Consider the following 25,437-nt stretch of genomic DNA (forward strand, 5'->3'; position numbering starts at 1 on the left):
CAGAGAGAGATCACAAGCAGGCAGAGAGGCAGGTAGAGAGAGAGGAGGAAGCAGGCTCCCTGCTGAGCAGAGAGCCCGATGCGGGGCTCCATCCCAGGACCCTGGGATCATGACCTGAGCCGAAGGCAGCGGCTTAACCCACTGAGCCACCCAGGCGCCCCCCCCCCCCGTGGACAAAGATTTTTAAATCAACTACTACACTTATGTTCAAAGAACTAAAAGCGCAGAATTTAAAGTGTGAGGACAGTGTTTTCAAATAGATACTATCAATAAAAAGATTATGAAAAAGAACCAGAGAGAAATTTCAGAGTTGAAAAAGTATGACCACTGAAAGGAGAAGTTCACTAGATGGGCTTGACAGATTTGAACACTGTGCAATCGAGATTATCTAGTCTGAGAACCAGAAGGAAAAAAATGGAAAACAACAAAAAGGCCTGGCCTGGCCTGGCTCACTCAATAATCACCAATTAAAGGAAAGGTTAAGGTCCCTTACAGACAGACATACCCCTCATTTTAGGGCTGACTATTCAGCAAGCACACCGGCACCAGATATCCTGACTCAGGCACGAGGACTTACCATCCAATTAGGCCATTTTCCTTCTGGCATGTTTTCCATCCAGGATTTGATAACCTCAAACACACTGTTCCCAGAAGGAGTGTTTAGCTGACTGAGATAATTGTTGAAGGGAAAATCTGCTTCTTGAATAAAAGGCAGCCCATAGTACATCATGGTCCTGTCAATGCTCTCTCCATAGGCTTCAGTCCCCATGAACCTGGAAGAGTTGGCAGGGTGCAGTGTCCTCAGGGCCTGTCAGAAGACTGGGGAGCATTCTGCAGCTGCTTCAGTCTGCCTGACTTAACCATATCTGGCTGGACTCACTGGGAAGCATAATCAAGCCAGATGGCCAAGTAATAGCATGCTGGGCCACCTGGACGATATCTCATTTCTCATGGACAATAAACCCAAGGACTAGCCTAATACTAGGCTGTGTCTAAGAGTTAAAGAATACATTTGAATCTCAGTCAATATGGTTCTCTCCTTCCTAAGTCTGATTAAAACTCAGTAACTTCCATGAAGACTTTATCAATTCTCATCTTTCTGCTTGGAATCTATAGTGTATGTTTGCGTATCATGTAAGGGAGTTTTCCCCAGAAACCTCTTGTACAGGAATCCCTGTAAAGTCTCACTTTATTATTCGGGTGCACTCTAGGGGCGCCTGGCTGGCTCAGTTGGTACAGCACATGACTCTTGATCTCAGGGTCATGAGTTCAAGCCCCACACTGGGTGTAGAGCTTACTTAAAAGCAAACACTGTCAGGGAAAGACACATTAGCCTCAGTGACCCACATCAGTGCTGGCTTTACATGTTTGAGGTAAGTGCATAGTATCTAGAGCCCAGGTGTTTGAGTTCCAGTCCCATTCCTGCCATTACTATCTGTGTGACCAGAGTCACACAGCTTGGAGTCTCCATTATCTTCATCTATAGAATGGAGATAGCAATCAGAGGACCTACTTTAAGGAGGAGAAATTTATTTCTGTTCATGCTATTGGGTGATCTGTATACATATAGATTTATTGAGTGTTTATTATGTGTTAGTCCCTGTTTTAAGTGTTTCATCTACATTATCTCATGCAGTCTCACAAAACCCTGATGCGGTGTTGCTGTCACCTTTTCATTGATGAGAAAATGGTACTTGTGTCAGCAAACCAGTCCAGGGTCACACAACTGTTACACAGAACGCTACCTTAGGTCCATCTGATTCCAAAGCTGTGTTAGCAAACCATTGTGATCTAGCAGCTTAGCTGAAACATTTGAATTCATACTGTATCCTGGACACTAATAGACCAAATAGTAATGATAAAAAGAGAATACTTGGGCGCCTGGGTGGCTCAGTGGGTTAAGCCTCTGCCTTCAGCTCAAGTGATTGTCTCAGGGTCCTGGGATAGAGCCCTGCATCTGGCTCTCCGCTCGGCAGGGAGCCTGCATCTCCCTCTCACTCTGCCTGCCTCTCTGCTTACTTGTGATCTCTCTCTGTCAAATAAAAAAATAAAATTTTTTTTAAAAGAATACTTAATGCTAATATTTAGGTTATATGCTACCTTTTGAGTGATTTTCACAAAATTCCTGTGAAATAAGTACTGTGATGGGCATTATTTTACAAAAGAGGAAACTGGAAATCAAAGTTAAGCAACCGAAAGAATATACTAGGCCCTGGCATAACCAAATTATAATACACTGTAGTCATAGGGGTTTGTTAAATAGCTTGAGCCTCTTGAGAAGGCCTGGCAGTGAAGGATTAACTTGAGGTCACACCCTACACCTTTGAAGAACAGAAGTGTGTCTTGTGATTACCTGTATCTCCCAGGCTCCCTGCTGTACTGGTCCATTGTTTGCCGGAAGCTCCGGACAATGTCATGCATTCCCACTTGCGTGGTGGTGAAGTCGTGGTACAGCTCCCAGTAATGTGTCACTGTGTCCTTTGGAGACAGAAAAGCATAGCTGCCATCATTTCCCATGTCAGATGTCCGTAGCCGGCCTTATGCGAATATAGACTGTCTCTTCAAAGGGCTCAAGCCAAGGCATACAACCTGAAAGATGATCCTAGGATTTTCACTGGGTTTTGTGGCTGGAGAATAACATTCATGACTATTATCAACTGTAAATCTAGTAAACAAACTTTACTGAACATCTGACCATTAACTACCAATAGTCTATTTAGCAGAATCCTCTCCCAAACATTTAATTCTCCTAAATGCTGCTCCTAAAAGCAAAGCAAATATATAGAACTCACTGTTAAACCTATGCTTGATCTGCTCACTAAATTTCTGTCCAAAGTGTAATAGTAAGAATAAAGGCTAGAAGTGGTAAAGAACCACTTTGCCAGGGTTTCAGTAATTATTCCTGATACTCATTCTGTGTCTTCCTAGGGTTACAGTAATCTAGAATCCAAAGTAAAAGATTCTAACACAAGCTAAGGCTCTACTGGGTTGGAACATGGACAGACTAAACAGTGTACACCTGCACTGCCATTCATTCAGTGGACCCCTTTTTAGTGAACTTGCTAGATCTAAAGTTTTTGGAATCTTAGCTCTCTACCTGAAATAACTTTTTCTTTAGTTTTTTCTTGAATGCCACACAAAACCTATTGTTCTGATCATAACTGGAAACATATGCCTTAACATCTCATCATAATTAGCAAGGTTACTTAGAGATTTCTTCTCCAAAGATAAAAGTGTATCTCTTTGGGACTAACTAATAAAACACTTCTCGGCTCCTTCATTTTTTTTTCCTTCATTTTTTGTATTGGAAATCATGTGCTTTACCTACCCCACAAAAAATAGCCTTTGGTTCATGACATGCTCTCATAATTAGTCCCTGCATTGCCAGCTTTTGTTTGGTTAACTGATTGGGTTTAATGAGATTACCCATAAGTCTATTACTCAGGACAGAAGCTAGATACTTGGTAATAACAACAATTTCATTTTATTTCATAAGAAGGGCATCATGCTTTAATTATTTAAGGGTTTTTTCACTAAACATTATACAGCTAATATTCACCCATATTATGTGTCACTGTAATTCATTTATTTTGACTGATGTATACTATTCCATTGTGTAAATCTACAAATCCATTATTTTGGGCTTTCTCTCTTTGGATTAGTGTGGCCAATGGTTTATTGATCTTATTGATTCTTTTAAAAAACCAACTTCTAGTTTCATTGATGCGTTCTATTATATCTCTGGTTTCTACCTCATTGATCTCAGCTCTAATCTTGATTATTTCCCTTCTTATATATGGAGTTGGTTTGATTTGTTGATTCTCCAGTTCTTTAAGGTGTACAAATCCATTATTTTGAAACCCATTTTAGGACTCCTGTCTACTTTGCCATTGAACATAGAGTGTCTGTAGAGTGGCGGTCAGAAGAGCACAGTGGCGTCCTGGTTCTCATGCGTGACATGGGGGGAAAGGTGAGAGCCACTGGTGTGGAACCACAAAAAGCCCAGACTCTGCAGTGAGATATGCTTGGTTTGCAATTCTATTTATCATCTCTGCCACCCTTGAAAAATTAATTTCTCTAAGATTTCCTAATGAGGATCATGAAATATCTCTCATGAGCTGTTGCAAGAGTTGGACTGTCCTAACACACAGCATACAGTAGACACTCAGCAAGTGTTTATTCCCTTTTGTGTGTCCTTTAATGACTACAGAAGCACCTGAGGAATTACAGGCCTCCTCACTGTAGCTTGAATGAGATGATAAAATCACAGTGAGTAGTTATAGCTGTTGGCAGAGTCCAGTGTCCAGCCCTCAGAACCCTTGTCACTGAAGTACTCCTCAAGGATGCCCTATACCAGAGGGAATCAATGGATGGAAACATCTAGGCATATGGATTTGAAACTCTTGTACTTCCTGAAGATTGAAAGCACTTCCTACAGGGCCACTTGGCTGGGCTCTATCAGTGCAGCATGTGATGCCTGATCTTGGGATTATGAGTCTGAGCCCCATGCTGGATGTGGAATTTACTTAAAAAAACAAAACAAACAAAACTATGCTTTAAATTCAGATGCATATATTAATATTTTAACTACATTCTCATCTCTGGTCATTGGTGTCTCATGCTAAAAAAGAAAACACATGACATTTTCAGAAAGGAGGGAAAATAATGTTTTAACATTACCGGTGTTTGAGCCTTATTCACTTGGGCTTCATCTCTCAGATGCTCTGCTTCTAGAAGAAATTTAACAGCATCGAAACTAAAGCCATCAACACCCTTTCTGAGCCAGAACTGTATAATTTCCTAAATACAAAGAAGCAAAATCCTTTGGTTACATTATCATAATGTTTAATAAAAGTGTGTGTCTGTAACGTCTTCCCATCATAAAACAGCCAAATCCACATACAGAACAAAGCACAGCACTCACATAGTATATTTTTACCTGTTAGGCATAGCAGTGTCTTAATATAACGAACTTGCAGTAACTGCATGAACGGATTCCCATACTTCCCTCAACTTCGAATCCAGAATGTTACCTTGGTAACTATGCTATGAGCACATTTAGAAAGCTTAAACAATCACTTAAAAGGAATGAAGCCACAATGAAAGGACTCAGGAGAAACTGGGAACATCTCTTTCTCCTCTTACCCCCAGTTCCTTAAAGGTCACTCCAAACAGAGAATATAATCAGCTAAGCATCAGGTCATGAGGGGTTCTTCCACCAGACTGGGAGATTCTAGAAGGAAAGACTGCAGTTTTCATTTGTTTCCCTTGCCTTTGACATAGCACCAGGTCCTTAGTGAAAGTACACAGTATCAAGCCCAAGTTAATCCAACATGTTGTGATACTGTTGGGACACTAAAAGTACATGTTCCCTGGCTTCAGGGCATCTACAGAATAGTTGGGGACACATGAGACAGGAGAGAGTTACCTAATAATGCAAGGTGGGGTGTATGTAGCTCAACATCATGAAAGGAGATTCCTTCACAGGGTGTTAGAGCTCCAAGAAGAATAAATTTAACATGAGCAGACATACCCAGAGAAAGAAGAGCTAGTTCTACTTTGACCAGTGGGAGTTTTTTCAGGGAGTGAGATTACAAAGAACATTCTGGACTGTTTGTAGGACAGGATGGCCAAGCACAGAGGCAGAGACTGACTTGGCCTATATCAGGGCAGGTGGAGGACCAAGTGGCCTTGGAGAGCGGAAGGGCTTAGGTCTCATCTCCCCACCCCTCCTAGCTGGCCCTACTCGAGCACCAACCACAAGCTGCCCTTCTGCAAAGGAACAGTGGCTCTCCGGACTTTGCTCAGCTCATCCCTTGCCGAATGGAAGGTTTTACAGGAACATACCGTATTAGAACACACAGTCCACAATTCAAAGTACTAAATTCAAGTACCAAATTTATGGGGGGCAACAGACGCAGAGCTCCCAAATGAAGACTATCCCCAAAATCACACGTTTCCTTTGAAGTCTTTCTTGTATCTACATGTGGATATGGGGTCTCCAGAGTGCTGCCATTCGAGGGTCTCTAGAGTTCCTTACAGGCTACATGCAAGGGTTAGCACTGCCGAGGTCAGGTCCCTTTAAGGTGACATTTTTAAACAACAAAGCTTGAAAATGATTTTCCAATCAAAGAGCAGACTGCTTACAATCTTAGCATGGACACAACTGAACCAAATAACGTTAAGCTGGCTCTAGCCACACAAAACCCACAAATTTGTTCTATCATCTTACTTTTACCAAATACATTCATTCATTAGGTATTTGTGTTCCCCTTATGGGCCAGGTACTTAGCTAAGCCCTATAGCCATGAGCAAACTACAACAGACCTGGCCCTAGGTCTCCTGAATTTATTTAGACTCCCCAACTAGATATCAAATAGTAAGGCAAAAATATTTAAATCACAGGTAGATAAAGCTTTAAAGGAGAGGAACATGGTAGTACAGAAAAGGTGAAATAGCAGGATTTGCCCTTGAGGTGAGTGCAGCAGGATGGCAGGAAGTGAGAGCAATGGGTTTGAGGTCGAGAGAGAAGTCAACAGATACTAAGGTGCCCCTTAATGTGTTCTACCCTGAGAATGGTCTCAGTGGCCCCAGGGGTCAGTTCACCGTGAAGCTAACAAGCTGTAAGCTTCAGGACCCCTCACTCACTTGGGCCCCTTCCTACCTACCTTCTTTCTCCATTCTAAATAAACACTCTAATTTTACACTGTTTTAAGAAGGTCCTAAATTTTCACAAGCTTCGGACCCCACACAACCCATGTCCACCCCCAGGTGGCGCTAGACTTGAGGGAACACTGGAGGTGGACAGTTGGGGGCGGGGCGGGAAACGACACAAATAGCTGTAATCTACCCAAGCCATCTGACAAAAATGTGGGGAAACATTAAATGCCATGCCGTTGTAAACATTAAACTTTGGAGCACTGATTTCCTACAAGGGATGGGGGTGGGGGTGAATCTGCTTTCTTTGTGGTATCCCCTTTGGGAATAGTTAGCCTTGCTAACCATTGACCCAGCCATAAAAAATGAGAAATGTGTATCCCCGCAAAGGTAGTGGGCCCCAGCAGGGGTTTTCCACTTTAGTCCAGTAAGAGATACTGTCATTGTTTAAGGAGATAAAACAGTAAAAGCTGGATGGTTATTGAGAGTCATTGTAAATGACAGATAATTCAAAATTTGCTCTTGAAAAATAATTTGCTTTGTGCTATTTATTCTCCCAACTAGGTGAGAAAAGGGAGCTCCAGATCTTAATCGTTAACCCTCTCTTTACTCCAGTTAAGCTCTCCCGGGGTGCCGGGTGTGGAAATGGGCACAGAGCCTAGTTCCGCCAGGTCTGGGTGACCCACCAAGGCGCCATGGGACTCCTGGGACAGTACATTGTGTCCCCAATTCCTGTAGCGCTCCCATGACGTCACAGAGTCCCCATTTTTCTACTGGGCACCTTTCCATTCTTTTCTCCTTAACTCACTGCTCTGAGTAAAAAAAGGAACCAATTAAACATTACTAATATCCAAGTTCACAATTGAGGCAAACCTTTCCTTGTGAAGTTACTGGGCCCATTTGCCTGAAAAGCTTAGTTTGGGAAATAGAAAAACTCTGCTCTTACATGTAGTGTGTGTAAGACATCATCTTGAAACTGACATAACCCCGGGGCGTCCATCTTGAGGAGGAAGGAGAAAGTATAGGACACTTTAGAAGTACAGAAGAAAAACTACATCCTCTGTTTATAAGCAAAGGAAAGAAAACGGACCCTACTGCTGTTCAGAAATCTTAGTAAAATTGTTGGCTCTTTCCTCCAGGAGCAGGGTATGATGGAAGGATCAAGAGCTCGGGATTCTGCCCCGTGCGGATACCGTCCCTTCTCCCCACTGTGCATCAGCTGCACGACCTCACCAACCCACCCTGGGCTAAAGGTATTGCTGCTAGAGTCCATTCACATGTGGGTCTTTATATAGCCTGATCTCTCTGCAGTGTTTGACACCGCTGACCAAACTCCTCTTCCAGAAAAACACATATCCCTGGGCTTCAGGATACCCGCTCCTCGTTTGCCACTCTTCTCTGTCTACTCTGCAGCTCTTTAAATATTAGCACTCTTTGGGGCTCTTACGCTCCATTTCACAACAGTATTTACTCATTTATCTACCCATGTATTGATTATTTAATGAGCATTCAAATAACAAGGGACACAATGACCTATATGGCTTATAGAGGTTAAAACACTTACCCCAGGGCGCCTGGATGGCTCAGTCGGTCAAGCATCTGACCAGCTCAGGTCACGATCTCAAGGTCCTAGGATGGAGCCCTGTGTCAGGCTCCCTGATTAGCAGAGAGTCTGCCTGTCCCTCTCCCTCTGCCCCAACCCCCCACCCCCACTCATGTTCTCTCTCTCTCAAATAATAAAATCTTAGAGTAAAATAAAACACATCTCCCCAATCAACCCTACAGTGTGTGTGCCATTACTGTCCCTATTTTACTAACGAGGGATCTGTGGCACAGGGAGATGAAGTACCTCGATCAAGGTCATAGAGTTAGTAAGTAGCGGTGTCAGAATTAGTACTGTCCGGCACCCCTACCCATTTCCTCTGCTTTCTCCTCCAAACCTGCCCCACTCAAACCCCTTCTGCAAAGTCATTGACTTCCCAAAACGCAAATGGAAAATGATTTCCCTAAGACCTTGTAAAGCCAACTCCTCACCTTGCCTCGTCCCCCTCTAGTCTCATTGAGCCAGCTCTCTCTCCATATACCATGTCCCAGCCATATGGGACGACTCCGAGCACCTCCAATGTCCCTGATCCATGCCCTCCCTCTGCTTGAAACCCTCCGCCCCAAGCCTCTTCACTTGGCTCAGCCCTACTCATCTTTTAGGTATCACTACACCCTCTGAAAGCTTTCCCTGCTCTCTCCCACTCATGTCCAGGTTAGCTGCCTGCCCTGTGTACTCCTACCTCCTACAATCACCACCACTCAGTACACTTCACTGTAATTGCCCGTTTCATTGTCTCCCTCCTCCCTTGGGATAGAAGCCCCAAGAAGGCTACAGCGTGTGTCTAGCTGACCAAACATCCTACCCCTGGCATGTGGTCATTACCAAATACACACTGTTCAATGAGTTAAGGATTTATACCCAAGTGCCTGGCATAGAGGAGGCACAGTAATGGCCCAGGTATTATCTGCAAGCATAAAGTGGTTTATTAAGCAGGTATGAGTCCATTTTATTTTGGATGGAGCTGCCGACACCATGCTCAGTAGGAGCAGAGCTGACATTTGCATTCAAGGTTCCATCTTAAACCAGAGGGGTGGAGGGTAGGGGAGCTCTCGGGGCTCCCTGTCCCCAGCTGCCACAAACACGCTAACTCCCCAGGATCCCACACTCAGGGCTCAACATTTCCACCTGGTGGGATCAGGGTCATACCGACACAGTTCAGGCAGAGGGCTGGGCTCTCTACAGTCTTCTCCCTGCTCTGCTGCTAACCCAATGGGTCATTTCTCCTCTCAGTTCCTTCATTTGTCAAATAAGGGATTTGAGGGCAAGTAAAAACGAGAGTGACTACAAAACACTCTACAAACATAAGCCCCCATCTTCTCCAAGAAGGCTGCTAGACTTCACTAGGTAAACACACTCAAGCCCTGAGAGATTCAGGGCAGAGCCAAGTAACCTGAAGGCCAGTGCAAGGGGGAGTACAGAGAGGAGGGTGCTCTGTGCCTTGTGTCCCCTGAATGCCAGCCTCCCGCTGTGCCAATAATCTGAAATCTGATGGGAGCCGGAGCCAGATGTCTCCAGGAGTGCAAGCTGGCATGCAAACAGGAGTCATCCAAATGCCTCCCCCCCCACCACTAACTCCCTGAGCAAATTATTAACCTGCTTAGCTCTCCTGCAGAGATAAGAGCTACTGGGGGATAGATGGCTGTTGGAAAGTCCCCTTCATGCTAAAAAGCCTTTCAGGAGCAAAGAGCCTTCCCTTAGAGCTTCTCCGCCTTTCTTATCTACTGCTAATCCCAAATTTATACCAGCCTTGCAAAAATGTCCAGTCTTCAACTGGGGGCAGTAATGATTCATCCCAAGAGGACTCTCATCCTGTTGAGACTAGTAAATAAGGCTCCTGTTCACACACTCCACTACCTGGAGGCCTGCAAGGGAACAGCTGGATTAGTCAAAAAAATAATTAATGCACTGGCTGGCACATTTTGTCAAAACTGACCACACTTGTCTGAACATCTTCAGACCATCCATCCCTGTTGCCACCAGGAGCCTGGAGAAATCCACTGGCCGATAAACCAACTGGACTACACTCACATTTATGAATTTCCAACTGAATCCCCTTGAAAAGACTGTGTAGGAAAAGTGAAGCAGAGAGACAGAACCAGCTTGGCCTCAAGTCAGAAGTAGCGTTGTGGGGAAGAGCATGGACTCTAGGTTTGAATCCTGCTCTGTCACTCCCCAGGTGGGTGACTTTCCCTCTTCAAGCCTCAGCTTCCTTCTCGGTAAAATGGTCCGGCTATCTCCTAAGTTAGGTTTGGTCTGATCATTGAATGAGATGATCCAGGTAGAGCACTTGGCACAAAATAAACACCCAAGAAGTGTGTGAGGGCAGGTTGGGGAGAAGGTGCAGGTCGGAGTGTGTAAATGATCTTTGGTGATGGAGAAAAGAGTCCACACTCCACCAAAGATATTGAAAACTAATCCCTAGTTAGTAGCTGTGTCTATCCCCTTTCACCGCTCCCCAACCCCAATGGGACAAGGCTGCCCTGACTTGGTGCCTACTTCTAGAACAGATCCCAAAGCAATTCATCTAAATTCTGAGAAACATCAAACATGTATAGTAAAAACAGCCTTAAAACTAAGGAATCTACAGGAATATGTTTAACAAAGGACATGCAAGCCTTGTACACTGGAAACTACAACAGTGTTGAAAGAAATTAAAGACCTAAACAAACAAAAAGACATTCTGTTCCTGGATCAGAAGACTTAATATTGTTAAACTGGCAATACTCCCCCCCAAACTGATGCCCAGATTCAAGGCAATCCCTACTCAAATCCTAGCAGCGGGCTTCTTTGCAGAAACTGACAAGCTGGTCCTAAAATTCATATGGAATGTATATGATCCAGTAACTCCACTACTGGATATTTGCCCAAAGAAAATGAAAGTACCATCAAAAAGATACATGCATCTCTATGTTTATTACAGCAATATTCACAAGAGCCAAGATAGAAAAGCAGCCCAAGTGTCCATCAAAAGATGAATCAATAAAGATGTGGTGTGCACGCATGCACACACATACACACACACACACTCTCACACACTCACCCATAAAAAATAATGTGTTCTTGCCATTTGCATGGTATGGATGGACCTAGTGGGTATTATGCTATGGGTATTATGGGTATTATATGGGACCTATGGGTATTATAAAATGAAATAGGTAAGCCAAAGAAAGACAGATACCACCTAATTTCCCTTATATGTGGAATCTAAGAAACAAAACAAATAAACATAAAACAGAAATTTAAATACAGAGAACAAACTGGTGGTTGCCAAAGGGGAGGTGGATAGGAGATGGGTGAAACAGATAGAGAAATACAAGTACCCAAAATAGCCAAACAATCTTGAAGGAGAAGAATAAAGTTGTAGGACACATACTTCGAACTTTAAAACTTCCTATAAAGCTACACTCATCCAAACACTGTGCTATTGGCAGAAGAACAGACATATAGTTCAATAGAGCAAAACTGAGTCCAGAACCACATCCTGACATTTATCGCCAGCTGATTTTCAAAAGGGTTCCAAGACAGTTCAATGGGGAAAGAATAATCTTTTTTATGTTCATTTTTTTAAAAGATTTTTTGGTATTTTGTTATTTTGTAATGGGGGGGGGGAGCTGGAGGAGGGGCAGAGGGAGAGGAGAGAGAGAGAATCTCAAGCAGGCGTCTCCCTGACTGCAGAGCCTGCCATGGGGCTTGATCCCAGGACTCTGAGATCATGACTGGAGCTGAAATCAAGAATTGGGTTCTCGGGGCACTTGGGTGGCTCAGTTGTTAAGCCTCTGCTTTTGGCTTGGGCCCTGACCTCTGGGTACTGGGATTGAGCTCCATGTTGGACTCCCTGCTTAGCAAGGAGCCTGCTTCTCCCTCTCCCACTCCCCTGCTTGTGTTCCCTCTCTCATTGTGTCTATTGTGTCTTTGTCAGATAAATAAATAAAATTAAAAAAAAAAAATGGATACTTAACCAACTGAGCCACCCAGACACCCCTATTTTTTTTTTAAGATTTTGTTTATTTGAAAGAGAGAGAGAGAGAGCATGAGCATAAGCTGAGGGAGGGCAGAAGGGGAGGGAGAAGAAGACTCCCTGCTGAGCAGGGAGCCCAATGCAGGTGCCCCAATAATAATCTTTCTAAAACACATATAATAGGGGGTGCGCCTGGGTGGCTCAGTCAGTTAAGCGTCTGCCTTCAGCTCAGGTCATGATCCTGGGTCCAAAGATGGAGTCCCTTGTCAAGGTCCCTGCTCTGCAGGGAGTCTGCTTCTCCCTCTGCCCCTCCTCCCACTCATTATCCCAATCTTAAATTAATAATAATTAATTGACAAATAAAATCTTTAAAAAAATAATCTTAAATAAATAAATATTTTTAATATTTTATAAATATGATCTTAATAAATAAAATCTTTTTTTAAAAACCCACACATAACTGGATAGCCACATGCCAAAGAATTAAGTTGGACCCCTCACACCATATATAAAAAGTAATTTAAAAAAAATGGATCAGAGACCTAAAATGTAAAAGTTGCCACTATAAAAGTCAGAGAAGAAAACATAGGAGAAAATCTTCAGGACCTTGGGTTAGGCAATGGTTTTCAAATGACACTAAAAGCACAAACAACAAAAGAAAAACATAGATAACCTGGACAACAGTTTAAAACTTGTGCTTCAACAGACATCATCAAGAAAGAAAAAAGACAACCTACAGAATGGGGAAAAATTGCAAATCATGTATCCAGAATATATAAAAAAACTCACAACCAACAATTTAAAAAAAAACAGATAACACAATTTTTAAATGGGCAAAGGATTCAAACAGACATTTCTCCAGCAAAGATACAAAAAAATAAACTACAGGGGCACCTGGGTCACCCAGGTCACGATCCCAGGGTCCACATCTCAGGGCTCTTCCACCACCCTTCCCTGCCTCCCATGCTCTCCCTCCCCTCAACTCAAATAAATAAATAAAATCTTTCCAAAAATGTACAAAAGGAAAATAAACTCTATGAGCACATGCAAAGATGCTCGACATCACTAGCCATCAGGGAACAGCAAACCACAGCGAGACACCACTCCACACCCACTAGCATGACGGTACTCAAAAATACAGATGATAACAAGTGTGGTTGAGGACGTCGGGAAGTCGGAATGCTCACACGGTCAGCAGGAGTGGAAAATGGTGCAACTGGGCAGTTCCTCAAGTTGATAAATATAGATTACAAACAGATACATATCAGTGACATATAGGTAGATATTGTAGGATTTCGTTTATACAGAATGTCCAGAACAGGCATATCCACAGAGACAGAGAGATGAGCGGATGTCCCCATGCTGGGGGGCGGGGACTTGAGCGTGGAGAGTGTCTGCTAACGGGTATGGGGCTTCTTGTTGGGGTGAAGAAAAGGTTGTGGAACCAGCAGTGATGGTTGCACAACCCTGTGAAGGTGTGAAACCCCTGAATCATACTCCAGGGACCCACAGCTCTCTGATGGGTTCAGGCCCCCTCCCTCCCTACCTACCGCAGACCACTACCCCACTAACCTAAATTCCTGCCCACTGTCGCCATAGCAGCAACGACAACACAGCTGACACTTATCAAGAATTCCTTGTGGGGTATGGTTAGAGCTGCCACCCGGTGCGAGCTGACAGGAAATGTCCTGAGAGGGGCTGCAGAGGGAGCTTCAGCAGCTCAGCATGCAAGCCCTGCGGGATTACCCCCACCCCACTTTGGGGATCTCAGCCCCTAACATTCCCTCATGTCACTCCAGTGCTCTGGTAGGCTTGCCAGATAAAACATGGGACGCCCAGCTAAGGCGTCTTAGTTCCAGCTAAGGAACTCTGATGTTCCTTCCCCTGAGGGACAACCTGACATGTTCTATATTTAGTTGCTAATTGTCTGCCTTCCCCTCGATTTACAAGAAACTCCTTGAGAGCACGGCTTCTTTTATTCACTGCTGCGTCCCCAGTGCTTAGAATAGGACCTGGCATGGAGCAGACAGTAAGTGAATATTTACTAAGTGAATACAGAAGGGCTACGCGTGGGTTATCTCCTCTACTCTTCCAAGGAGCCCATGAGACAAGTACTGCCATCAGCCATGTTTCATAGACGAGGGATCAGAGACACAGAAAAGCTAAATACCTCATCCAGGGGCCCACCATAGCCTGCAGTGGGGCTGGGTCCAGATGTAGGTTCAGACCCCAGAGTCCACACTCTGCCCACCTCACTACGTTGGCTCAATGTGCCAGGCAGAGGGGCACCTCGGGGCGAAGGTACCAGGTATTTCGGCCTCCATCCCCTGTCACCTGTTCTGGGTGAGAGGGAGGAAAGAACCACCACCACCACGTCTATATTTGCATCAGAGTCCATAATCACAGAATTTAATCACAGTACTTGGATTTGCCTGAACACTTACGGTTCAACATCAAGTGTGTCAAATAACCACTTCAACGCCCATGCAATGGAGAAGACTGTGTGGGTATCTGTACTCACTTTTATTTCTTCTTGAACGTCAAGATTGTGGAAATTTAAATCAGGTTGCTCTTTCAAAAACTGGTGGAAATAACACTGGTTTCGTACTTCGTCAAAGTGCCAACTGGAGTTTCCGTATACACTTAACTAGCAAACAGAAACCAGCAAGTCACTTACTTAGCATTCATATAATGGCACTGCCCGAAAAGAAATGATCATTACCATCCCTGGCCCTGTGCAGGCTGAGAGCACAAATCCTCTGAGTTTTCCTTCCAGGGAGAACACTGGATAAATCAATTCTTTAAAATGCCACCTGCGGGGCACCTGGGTGGCTCAGTGGGTTAAAGCCTCTGCCTTCGGCTCAGGTCATGATCCCAGGGTTCTGGGATCGAGCCCCATATGGGGCTCTCTGCTCCGCGGGGAGCTTGCTTCCTCCTCTCTCTCTGCCTGCCTCTCTGCCTACTTGTGATTTCTGTCTGTCAAATAAATAAATAAAATCTTTAAAAAAAAATTAAAAAAATAAAATGCCACCCGCTGGCCTAGCGCTGCACAAATGTGGTTGGGATAGATTTGTAGAGTAGAAGCTGTTCATGACAACCAGAATGGCAAACCAATGCTCTCAAATGCAGAACAGGCCAAATTAAAGAGCCCACATTTCTAGCATATTTTCTTGAACCTTCTATCCAGGCTCAGAACTCCTGTTTGTGAAGTGATGCAAATGTTGGTCATTTGGAGAGAAAGACACATTCCACTGGTCTTGGAGGGGTTTTTTTGTTTGTTTTGTTTTGTTTTAAATATTTTATTTATTTATTTGACAGACAGAGATCACAAGTAGGCAGAGGTAGGCAGAGAGAGGGGAAGGGAAGCAGGCTCCCTGCTGAGCAGAGAGCCCATGCAGGGCTCGATCCCAGGATCCTCAGATCATGACCGGAGCAGAGGCTTTAAACCACTGAGCCATCCAGGCACCCCTTGGAGTTTGTTTTTTTTATTTATTTGACTGAGAGAGACACAGCAAGAGAGGGAACACAAGCAGGGGAAGGGGCAGAGGGAGAAGCAGGCTTCCTGTTGAGCAGAGAGCCCGATGCGGGACTCAATCCCAAGATCCTGGGATCATGACCTGAGCTGAAGGCAGATGCTTAACTGACTGAGCCATTCAGATGTCCCTGGTCTTGGAGTTTGAATCCTCACAGAGTGAATATTTAAATTGTATCTCAGAAAATTATTAGAATCATCCACTTAAAAACCCAACTAGCTCTCAGGAATAAAAGAAATCTGGCAACTTCTAGTGCTGGTGCCCAGCAGAATTTGACCGGGGGCTGTTCTCTTTCGAGGAGTGCTCCCATCTGTGACTACAGAGCCTGACTCGCAAATCCTTTTCAGTCACCTGGGCTCCTTCAATGTGACCATTCCTCAGGGTTCTAGCTTGGGCTTTTGTTCATTTCATGTTAAATAGAACATCTGTTGGGGGGGGCGCCTGGGTGGCTCAGTCATTAAGCATCTGCCTTCAGCTCAGGTCATGATCCCAGGGTCCTGGGAGCGAGCCCTGCATCAGGCTCTGTGCTCGGCAGGGAGTCTGCTTCTCCCTTTCCCGCTCCTCCTGCTTGTGCTCACTCATTGTCTCAAGTAAATAAATAAAAATCTTTGGAAAAAAATAGCTCATTCCTTCTATGGCTGAGTAGTATTCCATTATATGGCTATACACAGGGTGTTTATACATCTCTCATAATACATATCTTTTTGTATGTATCAACTATTAGGCTATAAAAGAAAAAAAAAGGGCGCCTGGGTGGCTCAGTGGGTTAAAGCCTCTGCCTTCGGCTCAGGTCATGATCCCAGGGTCCTGGGATGGAGCCCCGCATCAGGCTCTCTGCTCAGCGGGGAGACTGCTTCCTCCTCTCTGCCTGCCTCTCTGCCTGCTTGTGATCTCTGTCTGTCAAATAAAAAAAAAATTATAAAAAAAAGAAAAGAAAAAAAAAAACCTACAACGTTAGCTACAGTGGAGAACAGATAGAAGGATGGAAAAACTGGATGCCAGAAGAGGAAGCTGTTACAGTCCTATCAGGAAGAGATAAAGCTTTTATCTATTTATTTGAGAGACACACAGCATGCAGGGGGAGGAGCAGAGGGAGAGGGACAAGCAGACTCCTTGTTAAACACAGAGCCCATCATGGGGCTCGATTCCATGGCCCTGAGATCACGACCTGAGCTGAAATCAAGAGCTGGATGTTTAATCAACCGAGCCACCCAAGCGCCCCTGGGTGGCCATTTTTAAAAGCAGATGGTGCAGCTGGACTGTGCGGTCATTAGTCCTCTCATTTACTGGCTGTGTGACCGAGGACACAGTGCTTACCGTCGCCCATCTGCAGAGCAGGAACTAAAACCTAACTCACAGGACTGCAGCATAGGTTAAATGAATGAATATGACACACTTAGCCCAGAACCTGGCATGTAGGAAGTATGGCAGTAAATGTTTGCTAATCTCATCATTAGCAAGCCTGCAGACTGGAGAAAAGAAAAAATTAAGGAGCTAACACTGCCAGGATTGCTGATGACCTCCTATTCACCAGGCTGCATACTAGTACTATTCATTCAAATGGGGGTTGATGGGGAGAAGACTACACTGTCAGCCTCCACACATGTCAATTCTGAGTGCCCTTGGTTCATCTAAAAGTTGATGCCTAGGAGCCAGTCGCTTTGTTTATGGAGAAGGTCGGGAGAGTAGAGATCAGAGGATCGAGGGCAAAAGGCTCGGCAGAAAGAAGAGATGGTGACCATAGGGACTGGCCTGAGGCCGCGGTAGAGTTGCCAGATAAAAACAAGACGTACAATTAAATCTGAATTTCAGGTTAACAATGCATTAATTTTTAGTATAAGTTTGTCCCAAGCAATACTTTATACTAAAAAACTACACATTGTTTATCTAAAAATTCAGATGTCATTGGGCTTCCCGGATTTTTATTGGTAAGTCTAGAAACCCCAGACAAGACCGACCTGGCCTCTGCCATTGAAGAAGTGAGTAGGAAGAAGGTGGGTATAGGAGAGGCAAGGTTGGGGAGCCTGGGTGGCACAGTCGGTTGAGCGTCTGACTCTTGGTTTTGGCTCAGGTTGTGATCTTGGGGTCATGAGATCAAGTCTTGCATCAGGCTCTGTACTGGGCGCAGAGTCTGCTTGGGATTCTATCTTCCTCTCCCTCCACTCCTCTCCCCGCTGTCTCTCTCTCTCTCTAAAATAAATAAATCTTTAAAAGAAAAAAATGTAGAGGCAGATTTGATGACTTCTGCTCTCCCTTTGAAGTAGAGTTTGCCGCTGAGCATGATAAGACGGGGAGATGGCAGGTAGGATATTTGAGAAAGAGGGGGGGCCTGGATAATAAAATTCCCAAGAAGACGGGGTGGCTCAGTTCATGTGGGGACAGTGAATGTGTGAGGTCTCCAAAGGCATAGATACCAAGGTGCAGGGGAAGAGAAAGTGGATGGGCAGGTTTATTTATGGCTAGGGTTTTATTGGACAGGGGAGTCACAACATCAGAAAAGCAAAGAGGTCTGGAGAATAAATAGCAAGACAGTTACAGACCTCATGGGACATGGAGTCTGAGTTGGGCAGAGTGGGAAGTGAGGGAAGGAGAGGCTAATAGGAAGTATAGGTTTTAATTTGCTACAGTACATCTGTTCTACAATGAAATAAAAAATCCAAATCCAAATGATTAGGAGGCTTGTGTAGTCTAGTTCTATTTCTTTGGGAAACTTTCCTCTTCTGCAAAACAATATCCATTAATTTTTTTCTTTAGAATTTTTTTCTGTAATTTTTTTCTTATTAAAATAACCAGTTTAATCAGTGAAAATCTGTTCCCTTTGTAAATCAGACAAGTTGGTACCTACCCAGTTGTTGGGTGGTAAGGTTGTGCCACCGTCACGCCTACAATCATGCCAGATGTAATAGTCAGTGTATTTCCCTGTCCGATTCCGACTCAGTTGAAACCAAGCATGTTTATCACTGGTATGGTTTGGTATGAAATCAATTATTAATTTTAAACCTAATGAAAGTATTTCAAATGTTAAGAAGAAATTATTTTAGAATAATACACATCAGTTAAGGAAAAAAAACACTTTAACCCCCACCACCCCTCCCCACCCACCTGCCACTCAGTTTACCTTTGTCATGTATGGCTGCAACCAGATTCTCAAAATCTTTCATCGTTCCAAAAATAGGATCAATTTCTCGGAAATCTTCAACACCGTGTCGGAAATCTTTAAGGGGTGATTTATAGAATGAAGTAATCCAAATAGTTTTTATATTTAAACTTGCAATGTAGTCCAGTTTCTCTTGGATACCTAAAGAAAAAAGTTAAGGCCATGAAAAATAAAGTTGGGTTTCTTTAGTTGAAGGATTAAATATAAAACCAACATGCCTAAAACTGATTTATATTGAAACAGAAATATTTGGAATTTTGTTGAATTTGAGTGCAATTCAAATAGAAAGGTCTAGTTCTACAAGCAGCATCAAATCGTCTTCTAGCAATAACTTTGACATTTAACATAAATGTAGAACATTTTAAAAATCTGTGTGTGCATTGTTCATATATTATATTTAAAACTAAGGCTAGGGTGCCTGGGTGGATCAGTCGTTAAGCATCTGCCTTCAGCTCAGGTCTTGATCCCAGGGTCCTGCTCAGCAGGAAGCCTGCTTCTCCCTCTCTTACTCCTCCTGCTTGTTTTCCCTTTCTCTCTCGGTGTCTCTGTCAAACAAATAAATAAAATCTTTAAATAAAATAAGATAAATAAATAAAATAAAACTAGGGCTATAGGGGCACCTGGGTGGCTCTGTTGGTTAAGCATCTGACTCTTGATCTCAGCTCAGGTCTTGATCTTGGGGGTTGTAAGTTCAAGTCCAGTGCTGGGTACCTATGGAGCCTACTTTAAAAAAATCAATTAAAAAATAATAATAATAAGGGCGCCTGGGTGGCTCAGTAGGTTAAGCCTCTGCTTTTGGAGCAGAGTCATAATCTCAGGATCCTGGGATAGAGCCCTGCATTAGGCTCTCTGCTCAGCAGGGAGACTGCTTCCCGCCCCCCCACCCCGCCTGCCTCTCTGCCTACTTGTTATCTCTGTCAAATAAATAAATAAAATCTTTTAAAAAATAAAATAAACAAAAGGGGCGCCTGGGTGGCTCAGTGGGTTAAGCGTCTGCCTTCAGCTCAGGTCATAATCCCACAGTCCTGGGATCAAGTCCCACTTCGGGCTCCCTGCTCAGCAGGGAGTCTATGTCTCCCTCTCCCTCTGCTGCTCCCCCTGCTTGTGCTCTCTTGCTCTGTCAAATAAGTAAATAAAGACTTAAAAAAGAAAATAAAAATAAAACCAGGCTATAGTATTAATTTATTCTACACATGGTTTTTGAGCACCTAATCTAGGCCGGGTGCTAGGCTAAGGGCCAAGGAACAAAGAAGAGTAATGCGTGGTCTAGGCTGCACCATCCAACGGGACAGCCCCGTGCCTCGTGTGGCCATTGTTGAGCACTCGCAATGTGACCAGTGTGACCTGAGATGTGCTATGAGTGTAAAACACTTACGGGATTCTGAAGAATATAAGAATGTAAACTATCACATTAATACATTTATGTTGGTTGTATGTTGGAATGATATGTTGGCTTAAGCCAAATACTTTAAATGAATATGATTAAGATGGATTTTAAATTAAAATTAGATATTTTTTTTAAAGATTTTCTCTTTAAGTAATCTCTACACCCAATCTGGGGCTTGAACTTACAACCCCAAGATCAAGAGCTGTGTGCTCTACGGACTGAACCAGGCAGGCACCTCAAAAATTAAATTATTATTAAAATGAATTTCTCCTCTTTCTCTTTTTTACTTGTTTGAATGTGGCTCCTAAAGAATTTAAAATTACCTATGTGGTTCATATTTTATTTCCTTTGGACAAGGCTGAAGCCAAGAATTTATACAGAAGAGAATTCTAGATATGGCTATATAGAGACATGGGAATGAAACTCTTTGTACTTGGAACCTTGTAGGATAATTAGCAGATAGCGTGGTTTTTTGTGTGGCTCTGGTTCGGAGTCCTAAATGCAGATCAGAGACTCAAGTATAGTATTTAATCTCCAGTAACTATCTGTGGGGCCTGTATGTGGCTTCCTATAATCAGAGCCTGTCATAGGTCACACAGCAAGCTGGAGGTCACTGAGACCAAAACACAAAGCCCTCTGATTCCTGGCTTGGGAGCTCTACCCATGACTGGCTACTTATTTTTGTCCTCTCTGTACCTCAGTTTCCCCATTATAGGTGTCTGTGACACCTCCAAGACTGTTCTCAGCCAACAAAAGGATTTTGATTTAAATCAGAACAACAATACAATGTATCTTAAGAATAGGCCACAGGAACAGGATAAAAATAAAGGGTCTGGACAGACACAAAGTAAACAAGGGATCCCAGGCCCCCACTCCAGGGGCAGAAGGCAATCACCAAAACACAAATTGAAACCCAGAACAGTTTCGAATAGTAACAAGCAGATCCCCTCAACCTCAAGAACAAAGACCTATTGATTACAGGCTAGTCCCTCCAGGCAAAGCTACTAGAAACAGCAAATGTAGGAGCTGATGAGACCTTGCCCTGTGCACCAGAATTTGGGCTGTATCAGAAGATTACGAAGGGAAGGCAGGAAGGGGGAAGTTTATCTTTGGGTTTTGGGGTTTTAGCTCTATTCTGTCAAAACATCACTTTTGCTAGGCATTTCCTACACGTAGGCAACAGGTGCTAAAGGCCACGGCGGCATGGGGGGTGTGCAAGGGAAGTCACCCAGATAGCTTACAAAGCGCGACCAGAGGGTACTGGAAACAGTCCAGAGCCCTGCGGGAGCTCTGGGGAGGGGAGCACATGTTCTGAGCAGGAGGCGAAGTAAAGATTAATGCAGAAAATGGGTTTCAACTGCACCTTGAAGGACAGATAATATTTCAATTGGTGAAGATGCAAAAAATCTTCAATTGGAAGATACAAAAAAGAGAAATTTAAGTTCCTATTTGTAATACTTTAAAGTTAGATTAAGCTCATCCCCAGTACCACACTCTATTAAATCATTGCTTTATTTTTTTCAAACTAAGTATTCTAATAAAAAATTATGGGTTTTTTTTTTTTTAATATTTATTTATTTATTTGACAGACAGAGATCACAAGGAGGCAGAGAGGCAGGCAGAGAGAGAGGAGGAAGCAGGCTCCTTGCCGAGCAGAGAGCCCGATGCAGGGCTCGATCCCAGGACCCTGGAATCATGACCTGAGCTGAAGGCAGAGGCTTTAACCCACTGAGCCACCCAGGTGCCCCTGTTATTTTGTTTTTTATCGTTACCCTGAACTAGGTTGACTGTGTCAACCAAGTTGCCCAGGACAGTTTCAGTTTATGCCTGCAGTCTGGCAAAATTTTACTTTTAAAAGTGTCCTGGGGGAGGTGGGGGTAGGCTGGGTGGCTCAGTCGGTTAAGTGTCCAACTTTTGATTTCAGCTCAGGTCATGATCTCAGGGTCGTGAGATCAAGCCCCACGTGGCCTGGAGCCTGCTTGGATTTTCTCTCTCCCTTTCTCTCTGCTCCTCCCCTCCTTCTCTAAAAACCTAAACCAAAACAAAAAACAACCCCCAAAAACAAAACAACAAAAAGAAGTATCGGGGCGGGGGGGGGGGGGGCCTTGGTGGCTCAGTGGGTTAAAGCCTCTGCCTTCGGCTCAGGTCATGATCCCAGGGTTCTGGGGTCGAGCCCCGCATCGGGCTCTCTGCTCGGCAGGGAGCCTGCTTCCTCCTCTCTCTCTGCCTGCCTCTCTGCCTACTTGTGATCTCTGTCTGTCAAATAAATAAATAAAATATTTAAAAAAAAAAAAAAAAAGAAGTATCCTGGGGGCACCCGAGTGGCTCCGTCAGAAGCCTATGCGACTCTTGATCTCAGGGTTGTGGGTTCAAGCCACACCTTGGGTGTGGAGATTACTTAATAAAATCTTAAAAAAAAAAAAAGTGTCCTGGTTTGAGCAATAAAGTATAAGGATATTCTATACATAACTCATTTGGAAATTATTAGTGTAACTTTAAAAAAGTAATTTTTTACTTTGTGTTTCATTTTGTTTTTACTAGTAGGATATTATTTTAAATAATCCTCAAGTCAGGTAATGTCCAACACACCCCACTCATGCCTTCTTCAATTTCATCTTTAAAGGCTCAGCCTATACCTTTTAAAGACAGGACTTAATTTTTTTCTACATTATTTATGCTTTACTCACTAACAAACTCTCAGCCAGATTACCAAAGTAGGTCCTACATATACTGGGAAACCAATTCCAAATGGTCACTCTGCAGACATGAACCGGAAGGTGCACAGAGGCAGGAAGCAAGCGAGGGGGAAGTCTACTCCATGTCAGAAGTGAAAATCGATTAGCTAAGTGTATGTACTTAGTGGGCAATAAATGAAACAACCCACTGGGGGCTCAAAGGCCTCCGGTAAGCAGCCCTTCGTCCTGCAAAGAACTGCTGGGCTGTGCTGAACGGCTTTTCAAATATCATAAACAAGGAGACACTCGGTGTGACCAGTCACAACGGAATGTGCTTAGTACACAAGCCAGGCATAATTCGGTTTTGAGGATTGAGAGCCATAAAGCAACCTCATCCCGGCCCCACCCAAATCCAGCCTCTGCACCCACCTCTCAGGTCTCCATTCCCATCCTGGTCACTGTCCTTGAAAGATCTCGGGTAGATCTGGTATATGGGCCCCGCCTGCCACCAGTCCAGGCACTTGGGTGAGACGGCGATGATGGCTATGGTGGCCCCAGTGAGCACGAGCACAGAAGCCACGGTGAGCCAGAAGAGCACCTCCCGGGGCACCCGGTAGCGGGCCTGGCCGGAGAACTGGAACAGCACCTCCTTGGGCATGCCCGCGTACGGCCTGATGCCTTGTAGGGCAGGCTCAGTGGGGCCAAGGATGGCCACTGCTCTGTCTGGCGGGCTGCCCAGGTCCGGCTCCTTCTCCAGGATGTCTTCATTCTGCACAAACCCGTTGTTTGTCCGGCATCCCCGCAGACTCATCCCGATGGAGTCTCTCTTGCCTTTATCCTCAGCCATGTCCCGCTGCCTGATCCCTTCTGTGTACCTTTCTGCAATAACAAAGCTGGAGAGGAGGCTGACTGAAATGCTTGGTGGTGTTAATGAGCTTTTGTGGTTTATAAATAAACCTGGCTGGACAAAGTCCAGCCAAACAAGAAAGGGTAAAGGTGAAAGGGGTTTAAAAAAATTCTCTGTACATCAGCCCTTGAGGCTGTTGTGGCTACAGTCCTAACACTGAGGGAATCAGCCCTCGATTGGGACAGGGGCATGGAGGAGGAGAAACTGAAAAAGGAGGCAGCGTTCCACCGCAATTTAAGATGTTACTCGGTTGAGTGCGCTGATGTTCGCAGCAGCATTATTCACAATAGTCAAAGGGTGGAAACAAGGCAGGTGTCCATCAAGAGATGAATGGACAAAATGTGATCTGTGCATACAATGGAATATTACTCAGCTGTAAAAAGGAAATCCTGTTGAGGGTTACAGCATGGATGAATCTTAAAGACACTATGCCCGGTGAAAGAAGCCAGTTACAAAAGGACAGATTGTGTATGATTCCACTTCTATGAGGCCTCTAGACTCATTCATGGGGACAGAGAGAGTAGGAGGAAGGGAGATATGGGGAGTCATTGTTCACGGAGTACAGCGCTTCCATTTGGGAGGATGAAAAATTTCTGGAGACGGATGGTGGTGACAGTTGCACAACAATGTAAATGTGCTTGACGCCTCAGAATTGTGCACTTAAATAGTTAAAGAGGTAGATTTTATGTTAGATTTTACCACCATAAAAAAAAACAGCTTAAAAATGTTCATTTTAGCTAGGTACGAGAAAAAGAAACAAATCACTGAATTTTGTAAGGGGCAACAGGCCCTTCTTTATGTTTGGTTTTGAAGGTCTCTTTTCTTCCTACAAATCCAAGAGGAAGAATGTCTGGAGACAGGGAACAATGCTTTGTTACAGAAGCTAATTTCATTATATCTCAGGCCAACCATATAAATAAGCATTTGTACACTCCGCTGGACCCCAGGTGCCCTCAGTCTTGTTTTCTGTTTTTCAGTTTCCATTCCTGGAAGCATTTTCTGAAGGTGGGGGAGGGGAGGTGGAGAAAAAGGATTCTATGTCTTGCAAGTTCAAGGGCTTAGCTAGAGGTAAATATAAATGCACTAAATACCTGTACTTCAGAGTTATTTAATCAGGGACGCCTGGGTGGCTCAGTGAGGCGGCCAACTCTTGATTTTAGCGCAGGTCATGATCTCAGGGGTTGGGAATCAAGCCCCTGAGTTGAACCCCATGCTCAGCACAGAGTCTGCTTGAGATTCTCTCTGCCCCTCCCCCTCTAAAACAAATAAATAAAATCTTAAAAAACAAAAGGGGTGGTTATTTAATCATTGATATGGTGTAAAATACAGCATGCACAGCCTTGAGGAAATGGCATTAAAGTTAGGTGTGCTTTCCCAGAAGATTCCACAAGCCCTTCAAGAATGTGATGACTCATGGTTCCCATTTAATCAAAAGCATTTAAACAACCTTATGACTCATTTGATCAGATAACAAGAATTTTTCTTCTTTAAATAAAGCTATATGAATTCTTAACATTGCTGGGTTTTTGTCTTTGTTTTCTGTAGAATGACTTAGAA

At 43.9% G+C, this 25,437-nt stretch overlaps 1 protein-coding gene across 1 annotated transcript in view; it reads right to left on the reverse strand.

Moving 5' to 3' along the window:
* The window catches only part of LOC111155869 (solute carrier family 3 member 1), a 41,958-nt gene that overhangs the window by 9,291 nt on the left and 7,230 nt on the right, over positions 1–25,437 (reverse strand). The window contains exons 2-8 of the mRNA XM_022516311.1: positions 23,403–23,852; positions 18,873–19,052; positions 18,600–18,754; positions 14,743–14,868; positions 4,681–4,800; positions 2,354–2,478; positions 578–773 (exon numbers count right to left, since the gene is read on the reverse strand). Coding sequence (XP_022372019.1) covers positions 578–773; positions 2,354–2,478; positions 4,681–4,800; positions 14,743–14,868; positions 18,600–18,754; positions 18,873–19,052; positions 23,403–23,820 — 1,320 coding nt within the window. The 5' untranslated portion in view covers positions 23,821–23,852. The remainder of the gene's footprint in view (positions 1–577; positions 774–2,353; positions 2,479–4,680; positions 4,801–14,742; positions 14,869–18,599; positions 18,755–18,872; positions 19,053–23,402; positions 23,853–25,437) is intronic.

Source organism: Enhydra lutris, unplaced genomic scaffold, assembly GCF_002288905.1.
Source record: "Enhydra lutris kenyoni isolate GAN:26980312 unplaced genomic scaffold, ASM228890v2 scaffoldscaffold44, whole genome shotgun sequence".
In the NCBI taxonomy this organism is placed as follows: Eukaryota; Metazoa; Chordata; class Mammalia; order Carnivora; family Mustelidae; genus Enhydra; species Enhydra lutris.